Source organism: Geotrypetes seraphini, chromosome 4, assembly GCF_902459505.1.
Source record: "Geotrypetes seraphini chromosome 4, aGeoSer1.1, whole genome shotgun sequence".
Lineage (NCBI taxonomy): Eukaryota > Metazoa > Chordata > Amphibia > Gymnophiona > Dermophiidae > Geotrypetes > Geotrypetes seraphini.
The window spans coordinates 180,110,961-180,129,703 of record NC_047087.1 but is presented as its reverse complement, the minus strand read 5'-3'; the positions used below and the strand labels follow the sequence as shown (position 1 = coordinate 180,129,703).

Here is an 18,743-nt window from a genome sequence, read left to right as displayed (position 1 = left end):
AAATAAAATCATTCTTATTCTCCCTCCCTCCATGTGCCATCCCTTCATCACGGCACTTGGTGAGGCTAGATGTCCTGCTCTCTCTTGTTTACAAACAACGCCTTGAGAAAGCCAGCTGTCTCTCTTGTCTTCCTCCTCCTCTGCAAGAAACATACCAGCACTCCCTGCCATTCCACTTCGTCACCCTTCCTGATGCCAGTCTCTTTACCTTCCTTCCATTTCCACTTACTCACCTTGCTCTCTGTCGGTGTGCTGTATCTTTCTGTCCTATATGCCAGGAGCTGCAGAGCGAGTGCCAATTGTCTTACCTGTGTCTGTCTGGTAGAAACAATTATAAAAAAGAAAATTGTGGAACACGTAGACAAACATGATTTAATGAGATGAAGTCAGCATGGGTTCAGCCTAGGGAGATCTTGCCTCACAAATTTGCTTGACTTCTTTGAAGGTGTGAATAAACATGTGGATAAAGGTGAGCTGGTTGATATAGTGTATCTAGATTTTCAGAAAGCTTTTGATAAAGTTCCTCACGAGAGGCTCCTGAGAAAATTAAAGTGTCATGGGCTAGGTGGCAACGTTCAGTTGTGGATTAGGAATTGGTTATCAGATAGGGTAGGAGGAGGAGAGTAAACAATGAAAGAAATTTGTATATAATGGATGCAGCGTATGCAAATCAAGTTTATGCATATTCATTGTGGATAGCCTGAAAACCTGACAGAATCAGGAATATAGAGATCAGACTGAGCCCCAACCGAACTCAAGTCACAGAATACTTCTTGCAGTACAGTTCACAAAGCACAGTCAGGAAGAAAAGGGTTATGCACCTTTAAGGGCATCCATTTTGAAATTGCTAGCAAAACAGGCTGAGAGGCAGTCAGAGCTGAGCAGGGACCATCCTCCGCACAGGGCTGGGTGTGGCTCTGCAGCATTTAGATGCCTGGGAACCACAGTCAAAGAGGCAGCCCAGGGAAGCTCCTATCCTGGAGGAGCCTCTGCAGTCCCAACAGCCAGAGGACGTGGAAATGCAGGCACCTGAGGAAAGAATTGAACTTCTAGAAGATAATTTGCCAGAGACCATGGAATGGAATGCCCTGCCTAAACTATCACTTTCCAAGGAGTTGGAAATGAGTTAAACTGTCTGTGGGCCTTGGCCATGTTTTTTTTCTTTTTCTGGAGCAAGAGTTTTTGGCTGTTTTTGTTTGCTGAGACAACTGCTTGATTCTAAGGAAGTTTATGGCTGCGAGTTCTGCTGGGATATTTGAGAACTTGTGGGGACTTTTAGAAGGGGAAAGTTTACTCCTTGAAACCTTTCTATGAAATGTTTTTTTTTTTCCTTTATGGCTGCCGCTGCAGGCAGGAGCTCTGCTGCAGTTAAGCAGGGTTAAGACTATCCTTGCCTGGAAAGTTTATTTTGCTTTATTGAATCTAAGGAAACATTGAGGTTGGGGACTAGATTTACCCATCATCTTTGTGGAGGGATTCTGAGGGTTGCGTTTTGTTCTGGCAAAGTGCCAAATTGGCAGATCCATCAATCTCACTCTCTTTGTTGCATTGAGAGGAGGGAGAGTTCTTAATGTCTGAGCTGGAACGGTTTGTTTTTTTCTTGCTAAAGAACTGAATGATAGTGATGTTTTGATTCATGTTGTTTGTGGTTTGAAAATAAGCAGAACTTACCTGAGACATGAACTGATTACTCAGGGTTTTTGCCAGACCAGGCTGGTAGTAGTGGTAGTAGAAGCTGTGGGTTGTTTTTTGTTTTTTTTTTTAATATTGTTGGTTGTACTCCAGGACATAGTTTATTATGAATTCTCAGTCAAACCTGAATGCAAAATAAATTTTGTTTGTTTTTGAAAACTTACCCATTTCATGCCATTCTGACTGTTACAGGCTAGGTAAGCCCACCATACAGGGACTTCCTCCTATTTGGGAAAGCACACTGGGCCTATATCAGTGGTGGGTGCTGGTCCCTTCCAGAGCCTAAGGGATGGCCACACCACATGTCGCACTCAGATCCCCCCCGAGGCCACCTACAGAAACAGGAAAGCATTCCATTCACTGACTATGCAAGTTGTGTGCAATGCTCAAGGGGAAATAGTGGATATATGTGCCAGATACCCTGGCTGTACTCACAATGCCTACATCTTACAGCATTCTGGAATCTACAGAAGAGTGAACCAAGGGAAGTTCAACTGCAGTTGGCTGCTAAGTAAGCATCACAGAGATACACTAACTCTATACCCCTATCCTTCCCACCATTCCCCCAAACACTCCCTCCTTGTCAGATCCCACTAATCTCCCCCTTTTGCAGGTCAGCTGGAACTCACTGCCTCCCCAATGTCTCTCCCTCTTTGCTTTCCTCCCACAGATGACAGAGGCTATCCACAGCGAGCCTGGCTAATGACTCCCATTGTGCACCCACAAAATGACAGAGGAGGACTAAAATCAGCAACTCAGGAGCAGCAGAGCCATCAAGTGCACCATTTGATCAGCTCATGAACTGCTTCAGATACCTTGATCATTCAGGGGGGGAGCTGCTCTACCAACTAGAGAAGGTGGTTCAGATATTCATGGCCTGTTGCATGCTCCATAACCTCGCTCTGAAAAAGGTAGCCCCTTCCAGACCCTCCCCAAGCAACACCAGCAGCAGCCACCGGATACTGATGATAAGCCCCCACCCCACAGAGCTGATCAGGATGTGTTCCAGGAGGGGGACCACACCAGGTAATGCTTAATACAGACAAATGTAGAGTAAAGATCAGTAAACATGGTTATTAATGAACAAATCTCATAAACCTCAGCAACTCCACCACTACCACTAATATCCCCATACATCCCTCCCCCTTCTCCAGCACCCACCTACACACTTCCCCAATACCCCCATAGACACTCTCACTCTCCCCAACACATCCACATAGTAAGACCCACATCCAGAGCCTCCTTCCTCCTTCCCTTGCCTCAGCCCTTCCATTCACAGATCCTCTGAGTCATCCCCCCCACCATCTTTTTATTGCTGAAGCACAGAAGGCAGCTTCTGCAGCCTCAGAGTCACTGCCAGAGTCCTCATCCCCTGTGCTGGTGTCACTGGTATCAGGCCCAAGTGCAACCTTGTGTAATGCTGGCCATTTCATGGATTCCAGATGGCTGTCACAGGATTGGGTCCTCTCGTATGGCACAGCAGAAAAAGCCCTCACTCATCAGGGTTAAATCTTCCAAAATTTCACAGAATTTCTTCCACATTCAAAAAATCCACAACAACCAATTTGTAATTAATGATTCTTGGTCTTTTTCTTTATTGTTGTACAGATATTGCTTGCCCCAACAGTTATGCCCGACGGGACCCGTTTTGCCTTAGCAGGCTTTTTCAAGGGTTCCAAAGGGAACACTCATTTATACGTCCTCTCACTGGTGCTTTGCCCTTTGGTACTGTCCTAGAGCTGGAGGTGGAAGGTGTGGTTGACTGCTGAGCTGGGTGACCTCCACAGCCCTAGTAAGTATCTGCAAATCCCTCTATAGCCCATGCAGCTGGTTGATGTCATCCCTCTATAGCCCTTGCAGTGATGTCATCCCTCATGACAGTGGTGGTTTGCAGAACTTGGTGCATCACCTCTATCTGCTCCCTTTGTGCTTCCATTAACTGGTATAGAAGCTACAGCTTCTGCTGGCAATAGTACAAGATGGAAATGTTGTGGCCCAAGAGCCAATTGGATGAGGTATCAGCACTGTCTCTGGGGTTCTGTCATCTGGGCAGGCTGGAAAGGGTAGTAGATGTGTGGAACAATCTCTCCGAAGAAGTGGTGGAGACAGAGACTGTGTCTGAATTCAAGGTGTGGGATAGGCATGTGGGATCTCTTAGAGAGGAAGAGATAATGGTTACTGTGGATGGGCCATTTGGCCTTTATCTGCTATCATGTTTCTAAAACAAGTATAAACCAATAGTAATGTAAAATACATTTTTAAACGCATCATAGAAAGAATATTTTTGTAATAATGGTATATAGAAGTAAAATAGACATCAGAATATAATGAATAAACAAGCGGTAAGAATGATGATAAAATATATACATATATATGTATATTAAAATTTAACATTTAAAACAAGTGTGAACCCATAATAATATAAAATACATAAGATGCATTATTAAAGCACATAATAGAAAGAACTTTCTGAAAAATGAAATATAAGAATGAAAACAGACAGCCAGTAAAAACTACTGGTATATCATTAAAGGGGCACATGATGGTGACTAAAGTATTAAAAGAAAGGAAAAGATAAGATAAAAAGAACGGAAAAAAGAACCAAACACTAATATACAGTCATGTGAAAAATTTAGGACACCCAAGCATGCACCAGTACTGAAGGCTCACTAGCTGGTACCTTGGGTACAGCAGGATGTCTCAAATAGGGTGACCTTTGGACTATCTTGTGCTTCCTCCCTATCTGTTTGTGCATCCTGGGACCCACCATCATTCCCTCCCTTGCCCTTGTTTGGTCCTGGGCATGTTCCCTTTCCCTTGGTCTGTCCTTGTCTTTCCAGAGGCAGAGCAGTGCCTCCCCTACCCAGATCCTAGGGTTCTCCATATCAAATTGAGGGAGGGGATAGGGGATGTTGCACCCCCAGCTGACACAGCTTCCTCTTGCAGGCCTGCCTGCTGCCCACTGCATTCCCCTGCACTATGGCCCCCTGTCCACTAAGTGGAATTTTTCCACTGGCTAGCTATTCCTGCTAGCCTGTGTCTGACATGTTGCTGTGGTGGACCAACACTCATCTATAGTTTTCCCTTCCTTCTTCCTCATGTTTTTCTAGCCCATTTATCTCCACCCCTTCCCACCCCATTTCCCCCTTCAGCATCATATGTATCACTATTAAAAGATCTATCTGTTTGCATACCCTGTTACCCATGAGCTTCAATTGTTCATGTCATATTGCTTAAGTGAAAGCTATATCTGTTCGTATTAACTTTGACATGTGATGTGATGTCATAGGTAGTCACAGCTGTCTGTGTTCTTGGAAACAGTTGTATATCTCCTGACAATTATCATCTTGATGTACCATCTTGCTGATGTTGATAACCTGTTTTTCACAACATGACCTTGTCATGTTGGATTAATAAACATTCTTAACATGTCCCTTTTGTTACATGTCTTTCATTGTTGCATCTATCTGGAAACAGCTGTTAACACTTTTTCCAAGGTCATACACATTATTCTGCTGGTTGCATGGCTATGGTCCCTGATGGCCACTATCCTGTTTCAATGACCTGCTCTATAGTCTCAGGTCTAGGTCAATGAAATGATATGAGTGAATAAAACTGGTCATAGGGGTGCTTCTCCCTATCAAGAATTTAGAAATTTTTATTTTACTCTTTTTGTTGCAAAGTATATAATTTTTATTTTACTCTTTTTGTTGCAAAGTATATAATAATGCTTCCAAGTTTTGGGTAAATACAAATTAATATAGACATGGTAGAATACTTGTTAACAAAAGAGTACCGTATTTTCACGCATATAACGCATGCGTTATACACGATTTTACAAACCGAGCATAACCATGCACGTTATATGCGTGAGCGCGTTTTACAATTTTTTTGTTACATTGCTGGTTCCCCCCCCGACGTTCGATTCAGCCCTGAAAGCCTGATGCCCCACCCTGAAGGACCGCTCGCACCCCCCCCCCCCGACGTCCGATTCATCCCTCAGCCCCCCCGCACCGTTTGCGGTGGAGAAGCAGCCTACCGTGGGTTCGCGATACCAGTGAGCCCTGCTGCTTCCTCTGCCGGCGGTCCCGTCCCTTCTCTGAGCCCTGCGCTGCTTCCTCTGCCGCGGTCCCGCCCCTTCGGCAGAGGAAGCAGCGCAGGGCTCAGAGAAGGGGCGGGACCGCCGGCAGAGGAAGCAGCAGGGCTCACTGGCATCGCGAACCCACGGTAGGCTACTTCTCCACCGCAAACGGTGCGGGGGGGGGGCTGAATCGGACATCGGGGGGGATGCGAGCGGTCCTTTAGGGTGGGGGGGCCAGCGGTCCTTTGGGGTGGGGCATCAGGCTTTCAGGGTGGGGACAGGACTTCAAGGGGGGACAGGACTTCAAGGGGGCAGAAGGAGGTTTTAATTCAATGAGCAGCATGCGCGGTATACGAGTGTGCATGCTATATATTAATTTATTTACATAATTTTTTTTCCCGCGCGCTATACCCGTGTGCGCGTTTTACACGGGTGCGCGTTATACGCGTGAAAATACAGTAATATAAGAATAAGCATATGAATGGGGCTGTGATCGGCTGATCGGTGCCATTTGCCTGCGGGACTTGGAGTGGCTGGGGACTGCTTGAGGATCCCCACCAGTTCTAGCAGGGGTGCGAGAGCCTCGTGTGCTCTGTGTAGTGACTCCACAGACCTGGGGACCAAGCGGCCAGCCAGATAAAGTCGAAGCTGATAGCAACCCGACTGGGACTGACTATGCGGCGCCAGGAAATGGCAATGGCAGCAACCGGAGGAAGAGGACGACAAACCGCACCGGTTGCTGTAGGAGCTCATCCTCTCTGGGAACCCTATCAGGGAGGCTGTCCATCGGTTGTGGAGTGCCGTGTGCTCGGCAGCCGCCATCAGCTCTCCTTCCTCTTACTTGAACGGCGGTAGCAGAAGGGGAGAGTCCAGTGGGATCCAGCAACAACAGCTAAGAGAATTCGCCAAGACAGCGGACGACGGCATGCGGGAGAAAAGAGAGAGAGAGGCCATCACCCAGGAGAGGCCGTTGGTGTACAAGATCTGCCCGGCAGAATTTTACAGAGCCTGTATGCAGCACAAACACTGATCGGAAGCAAACTTGACTGTTCAACTTCAGCACAGTGAGGAGAAAGGAACCAACCGTCCCTCTCACTGCACTGAGACTCCATTTCATACTTCCATCTTCGGCCCCCCTACTCCCCGGAGCTGGCCTGCTTATATCCAGCCCCTTAAATGGCCCAGGGCTCCTGCTTGGTTTTTTTTTGTTTTGTTTTACTCTTAATACTCATGGGATCTCCCCCCCCCCCCTTAACCTTAATCTCAGAGCAACCATGGCTGATGTCACAGGAAAGATCCTAGCCTTATTGGTCCTCTACTTACTAGGTACGAGAAGTCTGATATCAAGAGCCTTAGCATTTAAATCAATTCAAACTCACTTTACATGGGACAGAATCACCAGCTCTGAAAAATCTTTTCACCCTTCTCGCCACCTTCATGACTGCACGGAAACAGGACCCTTTCCAGTCATGGTGGTTAACTCTTCCCGCTGTCCCTTAAGACCAACACACAAAAGATAATTTCTCCTAAAATACTCAGAGCCGTTGGTTCCTCTAGACCACTACAAGCTGTCTGGAACTTACCTGAACATTCGTTCAGTCAGGAATAAGGCACAACTGGTCAAAGACTGGCTGGAAGAAACCCACCTGAATATTCTACGTCTAACCGAAATATCTCTTTATCAAGAACCTCAAAAGAGGAGGTGGTTTAGCAATAATTCTCTGAGACCACTTAAAGTTCCAAGTATTAGACTCCAAACTGACTACTGACCTGGAAATCCTCACCTGTAAAATATCTAAAGAGGATTGCAAAGACAACTTGATCCTCACAATATTTTACATTCCCCCCAAAAAATGGCACCTAGCAAAAGAGGAATTCTATGAATTCCTCCCTGCAAACTCGACAGCTGGTGCCTACAACTTTATAGCTGGGGATGTTAATTTACACCTCAAATGGGCAGACAATTCCAACATAACTGACCTACTTTCCTTCCTCACATCATTAGGGTTCTCCAAACCAGCCCCGACTAAAACCCACCAGAAAGGTCACCAACTAGATCTGAGCACATTCCTTTCTAATGACCCAACGACTCTCAGTATAAGTCTCAAAGGTGAAAACTGGTCCAATACTCCCTGGTCGGACCATCTCTTATGCAACTTTGAACTATGCTGGATTAAAAGACAACTTAAAACAAAACCAAGGAACAACTTCAAAGAGAAAACTATTTGCACAAGAGGACAGCTGAACCTAGTAGAATTTTGGATGCACTATAGCTTAATCTCCAACCCAACTTTTGACCCTAACTTCATTTTAGGATGGAAAAACTTTAGTGATCAGATCTTAAACGACATAGCCCCTCTGAAAAAATGTAAAAAAAGACAACGTTCATCAGACAGCTGGTACAACACTGACTTAATGGCCTTAAAGTGAGAATTATGCAAATTGGAAAGAACATGATGCAAATCAGGGAAAGATGAGGATAGACTTACTTGGCGACTAAAGGTTAAAGAATACAAAATAATGATCAAAGAAAAGCGTTGCAAACACTACTCACAAAAAATTAATTCTCCTACTTTAAACAGTCACAATCTTTTCAAAATAGTCAATTCTTTGTTTGATATTGAATCCCACAAGCGCCCCAATACAGATTCCCCACCCCCTGTGGCGATCTTAGCTGACTTTATCGCTACAAAAATCCACAAATTGAGATCGTCCCTTACAAGCTCAAACAGATTTACTGCCTTAGACAATGAAGGCACAGCTGCTGACATTTATCTGGAACCACTTTAAAAACCCAGACTGGAGCCACTTCCTCAAGCTTTACTCAAAATATGTAAAATCCAATTGCCTATTGGACACCTGCCCACCAACCATTATGAAAACAGCTCCTATCTCCTTCAAGGCTGAACTTTTTAGCTGGATCTCTTCATACATGCATACCGGTAAATTCCCGGAGGATCTTGGGCATATCCTCGTGACTCCTATTATCAAAACCCCAAAGGAGTCCGTTTCCTTGACGGCCAACTACAGACCCATTGTCAACATACCATTCTTTCTTAAATTAATGGAAGGTCTGGTTAACATCAACCTCACAAAATACTTAGAGAAGTTCAACATCCTACATGATCCCTAATCTGGCTTCCGAACAAATTACAGCACCGAAACAGTTTTGGCCTCTATGACTGACTACCTTAGACTATTGCAACATTATATACTTGGGATCTCTCAAAAAAACCATCAAACGACTGAGAGTCATCCAAAATGCTGCAGTCTGTCTCATTTATGGCCTCAAAAAATCAGACCATGTAAGCCCATATTACAGAAAACTACACTGGCTGCTTGTGGAAGCAAGGGTCATTTTTTAAGTTTGCTTGCCTTTGCTTCAAAACCATGATAGGTTCATTCCCAACCTATCTGTCTCACCAATTCGAATTCTCAGCCACAACTAATACACGCAGTACCTACTTGTTTGCTTTTCCATCACTAAAGGGCTGAACCTACAAGAGATACCTCAACAGAATACTATCATTCCAAGCAGGCAAATGGAACAAATGTTTAACCAACTTCATCTCAAACGCACTCTCCTACCAAACGTTTAGAAAGTCAATAAAAACCTATCTCTTTGACAAATTTTGATGACCCCACCTCAACCTGATGTATTCCCAATATACTTCCAGATAAACCTGACTAAACTTAACAAGCCAATGTAAATTTGAAAGTTCGTTGTAATGTTGCTGTCTGTATACAGTTTCTACCCTTGTAAACCGCTTAGAACTGTTGGCAGTATATAAAAATAAATTTGTTATTATTATTATTATTAATAAAAATTACTCCAAGTAGAGCAAAACATGAATATTGGCTAATCTGTCCTGAAGATTGATGTCCATATCAGAAATTCTTAGCTAAGCTAGATGCCTCATAGCCACTGACATAGCCGATACTCTTGATGACATCTCAAAAGACAGGTTTGACCAATTAAACCAACGTATTTAAGTGTCTGACCTGTTCAAAGATGAATTTCCTTTCTGACCCTAAAATTATTTCTCTTAGCCTGGCACTATTCAGTAAGAATTGTCAGCATTTTCTCAACCTCTTATTAATTACTTGGTCCTCATCACATTCCAGTCTGTGAGACACCGAATACCCTTTATTATTTATGGCAGTTTTCATATTTACAATAGTTTACAGAACTATGTAGCACTATTTCATAACTCAGGAGAGGGTATCCTTACTTTGTGGGAAACACAGGCCTAGCAAATCCTTATCTCCCTAATGTAGTCACAGGATCAGGACACACACATTTTCAAAAAACAATTGCAAACTGTGGTTATCTTAAACATCACCTTGCAAATAGCTTTTCAATATAATACATCAGCTCTTGCAATTATTGGCAGAGAACATTGTGACATCAAGTAGACTGATAATGTCCCATCACATATATCCTGATGAAATGCAGTTTGGAAAGTCCACAGGATACGGGAAGGATAGGCCTCATAATGTCCTTTTCAGTCATTGGGATATTGCCAGGTGCTAGTGAGCTGAATTGACCATGTTGGAAACAGGATCTGGCCCTTGATGGACTCTTGGCCTGTCCAGTCTATCCAAGGGAGGAAATCCAGTCTCTGGGTAAATTGTTTCTTCAGGTACTTTGGTTAGATTGTGAGCCTTTGGGACAGTTAGGGAATTTCCAAGTACCTATCTTATTTATTGTATCTTTTAATGCATCATTTTTGTAAACCGCTTAGAAACCTCACGGTTATTAGCGGTATATAAGAATTAAATTAAATTAAAATTAATTAAATGAATCCTTCAGAAATTTATAAAATAAATCTCAAGGAGACATTGCCAGTGTTTTTGGAAAATTAAGAATTCTCAAGTTGAACATCTTTGTATAATTCTCAAAATTTTCTATTATAATATCTGTGAAAAGGGAGGGTGGTGGAAAGGGTAAATTTATGTATTTGGTGATATTAGAAAGAATTTCAAGTGATGTGTATGATTCAATTTATGGAATATTGTATACTTGGTGGAAGATGGAAAAATGAATAAAGAATTGGAAAAAATATATATATTTTTTCTATTTTCCTTACTAGCAATAGTCTATTTTGCAATAAAGCAGTTTGAAATGTTTGTAATTCTTGAACCTGTTGGTCCAAGCTGTCGATCTTTTCCCCCTGTGACTTTATTTCCTCCTGAACTTTATCAATTCTTAATGCCTGTGCATTTACCAGAGGAAGGGTTCCTGCACACAACTTATACAAGGAGTCTAAAGCTGTCCAGATAGACTCCAAAGTGAATTCCACTGGTCTTACCAACAGAGGGACCGATGGAACCTGTCCTCCAACTGTTAGAACCTCTGCAGCCTGCTCCAACGATGATATCTCCACCGCCGAAACATGAGACGCCGGTAAGCCCTCCAGCTCCGTTAGGGACATTACTTCCTGTTTCTGCTGAGCCGCCGTAATTTCCTACTCTCGCGGCTGTTGGGGATGCATTGGTCTGACGGGGCTGAGCGACACCTTACTCCCAAGCACCGAGACTTCCCTCTGACTCGGCGTTGTCAGTTCGCCCCAAGGAGAGGACGTAAAGAAGCCCAAAATCATCTCCTGCCTCCACACGGTAGATCCAGGCTGCCGGGCTGTGGCAGCCACTCTTCCCCTTCTTTTAGGCATTTGTAATACTAGAAACCCCCCCCCCTCCCCTCCCCGATAAACGGGACAGGAAAAGTAATTCGGCAGGAGAGCGTGTTGTGAGCGTCCGCACTACACCGTAGCCATCTTGTCTCTACCCCAGTCTTTATTGGTTTTAATTTGTTTTCCCTTTACCCCTGGGTTTTTTATTGTAAACCGCTTTGGCTTAACATTCCTTGTTAATTGCAGTATTTCAAATAAACATAACTGTAACACCTTCTTTACAAAGAAGGACTAAAATGGTTAGGGCTTTTCAGTTTGGAGAAAAGATAACAGAGAGGATTGATAGACATTTATAAAAGCATGAGTGGGGTGAAATAGTTAAATATGAATGTTTGCTTGACCTTTCAAATAACACAAACCGAAGAGGACATTCCATTAAATTCATGTCCAGCAGATTGAAAACAAATTGTAGGAATTTTTCTTTCACATAGCACATAATTAAGTGGTGGAATCTGTTAGAAGAAGTGTGATCAAGACAATAATATACTAGTGTTCAAAAGAGGTTTGGACAGGATCCTGGAGGAAAAGTCTATAAAATTATTAGCCAGATAGATAGTCTTAGATGAGCTGTTGCTTACTTCTGAAAATGAACTACTATGGGAAATAGAGCTACTTTTTGTGATCTGCTGAGTACTTTTACCTGCATATGAAAAAAAAAAAAGTACATTGAGGGAGGTTAGGGTAGATATTGAAATAATGTACATACATAGATTTGGTGGTGACACCAAGAAGTATTTCTTTACAGAAAGGGTGGTGGATCACTGGAACAAACTACTGGTGCAGGTGATCAAGGCCACTAGCGTGCTCGACTTTAAGAATAAATGGGACATCCACGTGGGATCTCTATGTGGGTTGAGCAGCACTCTGACTTAATGGGGTGGGACAGTAGAGTGGGCAGACTTGATGGACTATAGCCCTTTTCTGCCGTCATCTTTCTATGTTTTCTTTTTTAATATTAATGGCTTCGGATGTCTGTTTAAAAACCAACCATTAATTTATATCTTGATTTAACCCTGCCTAGCAGTTAACTTAGATGGGGTTAAAAAGGTTTGGATAAGTTCCTGGAGGAAAAATCCAGTCTGCTATTGAGACAGATATGAGGAAAGTCAGTGTTTGCCCTGGGATTGGTAGCATGGAATGTTGTTACTATTTGGGTTTTTGCCAGGTACTTGTAACCTGGTTTGTTGGCCACTGTGGAAACAGAATACTGGGCTAGAGGGAACATTGGTCTGACCCAATATGTCTATTCTTATGTTAGCCTCAGATATGGTATATGCATGGATAAATGATAAGGATGCAATTTTATAACTGGATGCCTCCAGTTAGGATCACCAATACCATGTGCTGAGCACCAGTTTTATAGCAGCATGTCTGTTGTTACAGAATATTAAAGTTGGCACTGGCATGCCTAAAGTTAAGCACGATTATTTATGCCATAATATGCATATAACTGATAGTATTCTATAAGTTATCCCCCAGATTCTCTAAAGGGTGCCTGTATTTGGATGCCCAAATCTGCACAAGATTGGGAGTTGCAAGCAAAACTAAGTTAACAAGCCATTAACAATCAATAATTGAGTGCTAACAATCAATTATTGTCATTAAGTTGCACTAATCTGAAGTGTGCGCAACTGCCTCTGCAATTCTATCAAGAACTACACCAGTGGTCGGCAAACTGTGGCTCGCAAGCTGCATGTGGCTCTTTAGCCACTTGAGTGCGGCTCTCGGCTCAGCTAGCTAGAGCAGGGGTGCCCAACCTGCTTCTCTTCCCCATAAAGAGGATGCTGAAGTGCCGGGCCAACCAATGACGTCAATTCTGATGTCGGAGAGGAAGTTCTGGGCCAGCCAATCGCTGCCTCTCCGATGTTAGAATTGACGTTGGGTGGGGAAGGTTAGTTGGCCCGGCGCTTTGGCATCCTCTTTTCAAGGAAGGGAAGCAGGAAAAGCTCAGAACTCAGCGGCAGCCAGTTCCCCAATGGCGGCGGCCTGTTCCCCAATGGCGGTGGCTTGGGGGTGGGCAGGGAGAAAGAAAGAAAGGGGGGGCAGGGAGACAGAAAAAAAGAAGGGAGACAGGAGACAGAAAGGGGGCATGGAGAGAGAAAGATAGGGAGACAGAAAGGGGGCATGCATGGAGACAGACAGACAAAGAAAGGGGGCATGCATGGAGACAGACAGACAGAAAGAAAGGGGGCATGGAGAAAAAAAGAAAGGGGGCATGGAGAGAGAAAGACAAACATTCAGAAAGAAAGGGAGCATGGAGAGAGAAAGAAAGAAAGAAAGAAAGAAAGAAAAAGTTGGGGGAGGAAATGAGGTCTGGAGGAGAGGAAGCATACAGGAGGCTGAAAGAAGGGAAGAAATATTGGATGCACAGTCAGAAGAATAAAGTGCAAACAGAGACTGATGAAATTACCAGACAACAAAGGTAGGAAAATAATTTTATTTTCAATTTAGTAATCAAAATGTGTCCGTTTTGAGAATTTATATCTGCTGTCTATATTTTGCACGATGGCCCCCTTTTACTAAACCACAATAGCGGTTTTTAGTGCAGGGAGCCTATGAGCGTTGAGAGCAGCACAGGGCATTCAGCATAGCTCCCTGTGCTAAAAACGCTATCGCGGTTTAGTAAAAAGGGAGGGGGTATATTTGTCTATTTTTGTATAGTTGTTACTGAGGTAACATTGCAAAAAGTCATCTGCCTTGACCTCTGCGGAATATAAATGATAATTAACATTTTCTCTGCATTCAGTGTGCTTTGTGTTTTAAAAAATTTTATTGTTGGTAGATCATTTTGACTTGGCCATGAAGGTAAGAAGGAGGGAGGGAAGCTGCTGGAAGACATCTCGTAATCCTTGCAGGCTTGACACTGCAGGGAATTATTTTTGTAAAATCATGTTTTGTTATGTGACTGGCATTATTTAGACTTTAATTTCTATGAATGAATAGAATGAAAATGATATAAAATTGTTTGCTTGTATTTATGTTTGTGCACTGAAGGGAAGTGGAGAGAGAGTGGGCTGAGGACGCTGAAGGGAAATGGGGAAGAGAGAGCGGGGAGAAGATACTGATTTATAAATTGACAATTGTACAGAATATTGTTTCTTTTTATACTTTAATATAATAAATTCAGTATAAAAATATTCGAGGCTTGTGTAGATGGGATCAGATGGTTTGCGGGGATGGGGGACCAAGCTTCGCGGGGACGGGGCGGAGACGGAGACAGATTTTTTTCCCCGTGTCATTCTCTAGGCTCTGTCACAAATCGATTTCGACTACATGCGGGCGAGCGGGGTGTCAGTTGGGTTGACGTAGCCGTCATAGCGCAAGCGGGCACGGGGTAAGGCTCTCAAAAGAAATCTTAATCGTTGTGTTGCTGATCTTTGGCTCTTTTAACTAATGAGTTTGCCTACCACTGAACTTAACACCTACATCTTCCTGTGTGGAACTGAAAAGGTGGCATGGCCATGGGAAGGGCATGGGCAGGTCAGGAGTATTCCCAAACAGTTGGATCCACTGTTATAGAATACTGCCATTTTCGTACCTAAACTGGGCGCGAGATTTTAGCTGGCATAAGTCTGGTGCCCAAAGTTAGGTGCTAAACATCAATTAATTGAGGGCGCACACCACTTATTGAAGTGTTTAGCGCCAATTTTTTTTTTTCGGCACCTAACTTTGGGTGTGATTTACTGAATCCAGCTCTATGTGCATAAATGAGACATGCTCATGCCTTTCTCATGATCCGTATTGTGTATGCTTTCTTGGAGATCTACATTAAAACTTTACCAGTTACCTTATAGAACAGCACATAGTAGTTATATGTATAAATCCCGCTATTCTGTGTGCTTACTCACCTAAGACACATGTAACTACACTTGCCCAATTATAGATTTTCCCTTTAAATATTTATTTTTCTTAATTTGCAAACAGCAGTTCTGTTTTTCTCCCTTTCTTTGTTCTCAATATATTTTTCTACCTGCAGGAGACGCAAGACCTGCAGAAGAAACAGCAATGGTATCAGCAAAACCAAGTTTCCATGATAAAGGAAGACGAGGAATCATACTTATCATACTGCTCTGAAGTCATGTTCCATATCCATATCTTGGAAATCCGACTTAACAGGTATCCAGTAGAGAAAAGGAAGTCCTGTCAAGCAGTAAGAAACCAATGGCTATCTAAATCCATATTTGTCTACTCATCTGCTTTCTGTTTTATAGGCACAAAGAATTGGCTCCATATAAGTACCTGGCAATGGAAGAACGATTACTTAATGACTCACGTTTGATTCCATTCTTCTAGTCCAGATTCTATCATCTTCTAGGATTTAAAGAGGCTCAATGAAACTTGATGCTGGGACAGAGTTTACAAGCTGATATGGATAAATGACTAGTTTATCCATTGTTTAAATATTGTAGGAACTATGTGCTGTGTTTTTCCCTCAGAACAATAAAAGTATAGAATGCTCAGGCCAAGTAATTTGCTGTTATCAGCCGTCATTTACTATGTTACTTTTGTTTCTATTTCTAATGAGAATAACTAATGTACAGACTGGATGGACCGTTCAGGTCTTTATCTGCTGTCATTTACTATGTAACATCTCCTGCTCTAATATCTTATAATCTGGGGCAGCTCTATCATTAGGCAGAGTGAGGTGGCAAATTTCTGGGAGCAGCATAAGTACTCTTGAAATAGCCCTGCAACATCTACTTAACTTCACATCATGGTGGGAGGAGGCTACTCTTTCATGTCTGTGGACAAAGGTGCTGATGTTGCTGCATTTTGCAGGTGAAGGAAGAGGGTCGGAAAAGTCCCCAAAATGCACAAAGTGGTAGCATAAAAAGAAAAGGGCAGCATGGGGCCTTTGAGCCCTGCATATAATGAAGGCCTGCTGTGTCTGAAACATGAAGTCTGTATCAGAGAGAGTGTGATATGGAAGGCTCTAAGCATGCATTAAGAATAGCCATACTGGGGCAGACCAATGGTCCATCTAGCCCAGTATCCTGCTTCTACTAGTGGTCACAAGAATCTGGGAGAATCCTAAATAGTAGCAAGATTCCATGCTACTATTCTCAGGGAAGCAGGGCTTTCCCATTTCTATCTCAAAACCAAACTATGGATCCAGGAACTTGTTCAAACCTTTTCTAAATCCAGATATGCTAATCGCTATTACTACATCCTCTTCCTTTTCCTTTTGCTGCTGATACAGACCTGAGAGGATGCAGCATGACAGTGGGAGTGAAGGAGTTGCTAGACTTGGGTCAGAAGGGAAATGAGGGGTAGGGTTTACCAGACATCCATGATTTGGGGGGATTGTCCCCAGTTTTATGCCCCCGTTTATAACAACTTCTTGTTTGGCAACAATCTGTCCCCAGTTTTAGTAGTGGAAACAGAGATGCCATATTGCGAGTTAGTCTTTTCCCTGCCTACTTCCCCTTACCTGGTCCAGCATCTCCCCCAAGCATTAGCCCATCATCTCAAACCTCTCTTTGAGGCTCCTGGCTTTTCCCCTCAAAGTCAACATTACAAAGAACTGCTGTTGAAAAAACTACAAACACCACAGTCTCTGATTTTTTTCAATAGGAAATTACTCTCTATTATATTTAAAAAAAAAACCTCCTTTGACATTGACAATAGATGCAATGATCCTGTTTAAATTATCCTGTATTTTATAGAAAGTCTTATATGGAGATGTGCCAACCTACATGGTTAAACATTTTCATTTTGTTAATTCTTTTAGGCTCTAGAGAAAACTAAACAACCACCCATTTATTGTTCCATCTTTGAAGAAAAAGAAAATGGAATTCATGATTCACTTATATGTTCAAGCAGTTAAAATAGGGATAGAGATTTCTAACTCTCTTTTGCATTTGTATAATTATAAAGATTTTTGAAATTATTTAAAAACTTTACTTTTTGAAGATATATGTTAGGTAATTGAATTGCACATTATCCCTTTTTTTAAAAAATAACTTTATCTTATTTTATATAATTCCTAGATATATAATATATTCTAGCTTCTTTTAATTATTAACTGCTTAGAATTGCGAGTTGGGTGTGCTATATAAAGCACAGTTACTTACCGTAACAGGTGTTAGTCGGACACAGTAGGCAGATAGTCTCACATATGGGTGATGTCATCCACAGAGCCTAGTATGGACAGTATGAAAAGTGAACTGTCACTTTAAGTTTTAAGAAACTTTGTGACTGCCCGCTTCCGCTCATGCATGACTGCCTTCCCACCCGCTGAGACTCGCAGAACCTCAGTTCAGTTAGCAAGCTAAGAAGGCAAGCAGGGGAGATGGGAGGGTTGTGAGAATATCTGCCTGATGTCTATGGCTAACACCTGTTACGGTAAGTAACTGCTTTATCCTAGGACGGGGGTCGGCAACCCGCGGCTCCAGAGCCGCATGCAGCTCTTTTCCACCTTTGCTGCGGCTCCGGTAGTGTGTCACGCAGGAATGCAGCTTACAAGTCCGGCGTCGCGGCGGGAAATAGCCATGCTGAGCAGTGAGCTCAGCACACACAGTTGAAAGCCTTGCTTGCTGATTGGTCCGGCGGCCCCGCCCCGCCGTGCCGCCGGACCAATCAGCAAGCAAGGCTTTCATCTGTGTAGTGCTGAGCTCACTGCTCAGCATGGCTATTTCCCGCCGCGACGCCGGACTTGTAAGGTGCACGTCTGAAAAAGAAATCATCCTGGCCGGGGTCGGTGTCATGCTCCGGAGATCTACAGCCTTCCTATCTCCCTCTCCCTTCTACCTGCTTCTGGCCACAACCCCTGCTCCGCGGCTCTCTTCGGCAACTCAGCAGCAGCGATCGACACAAGCTTCTGACGTCGGGGCCTACCCTCTGCGAGTCCCGCTTGTTTCAACTTCCTTTTTCCACAAAGGCGGGACTCGTAGTGGGAAGGCCTCGATGTCGGCAGCTTGTCTTGATCACCGCTGCTGACAAGTTGCTGAAGAGAGCCGCGGAGCAGGGGGGTGTTGCCAGGTGCAGGTAGAAGGGAGAGGGCCAGATGCAGGACTCGTGGGTGAGGGAGGAGAAGAGAGAGGGGAGGGAAACAAAAGGAAATATTTCATACTGGGCTGGGCCGGAGTGGAGGGAGGGTGGAAAGATTCTAGCTACAGGGTGCAGTAACAAAGGAAAAGGGGGGGAAAGCTGAAAATGGAGATAGTGACACAAAAAAGAGAAAGGGTAAGCAGGACCTACTGAATAAGGATAGAGATACAGAGGGGACATGAAGAGGAGGTGAAATAGAGACATAGAAGTAATGCTGAAAAAGTGTG

General features: G+C 43.4%; 1 protein-coding gene across 7 annotated transcripts in view; it reads left to right on the top strand.

Moving 5' to 3' along the window:
• DRC7 (dynein regulatory complex subunit 7) overlaps positions 1-17,844 on the top strand; it is a 179,393-nt gene extending 161,549 nt beyond the window's left edge. For all 7 annotated transcript variants that reach the window (XM_033943631.1, XM_033943627.1, XM_033943628.1 and 4 more), the window contains 2 exons: positions 15,443-15,582; positions 15,678-17,844. In XM_033943631.1, coding sequence (XP_033799522.1) covers positions 15,443-15,582; positions 15,678-15,759 — 222 coding nt within the window. In that variant the 3' untranslated portion in view covers positions 15,760-17,844. The remainder of the gene's footprint in view (positions 1-15,442; positions 15,583-15,677) is intronic.
• The last annotated feature ends 899 nt before the right edge of the window (positions 17,845-18,743 follow it).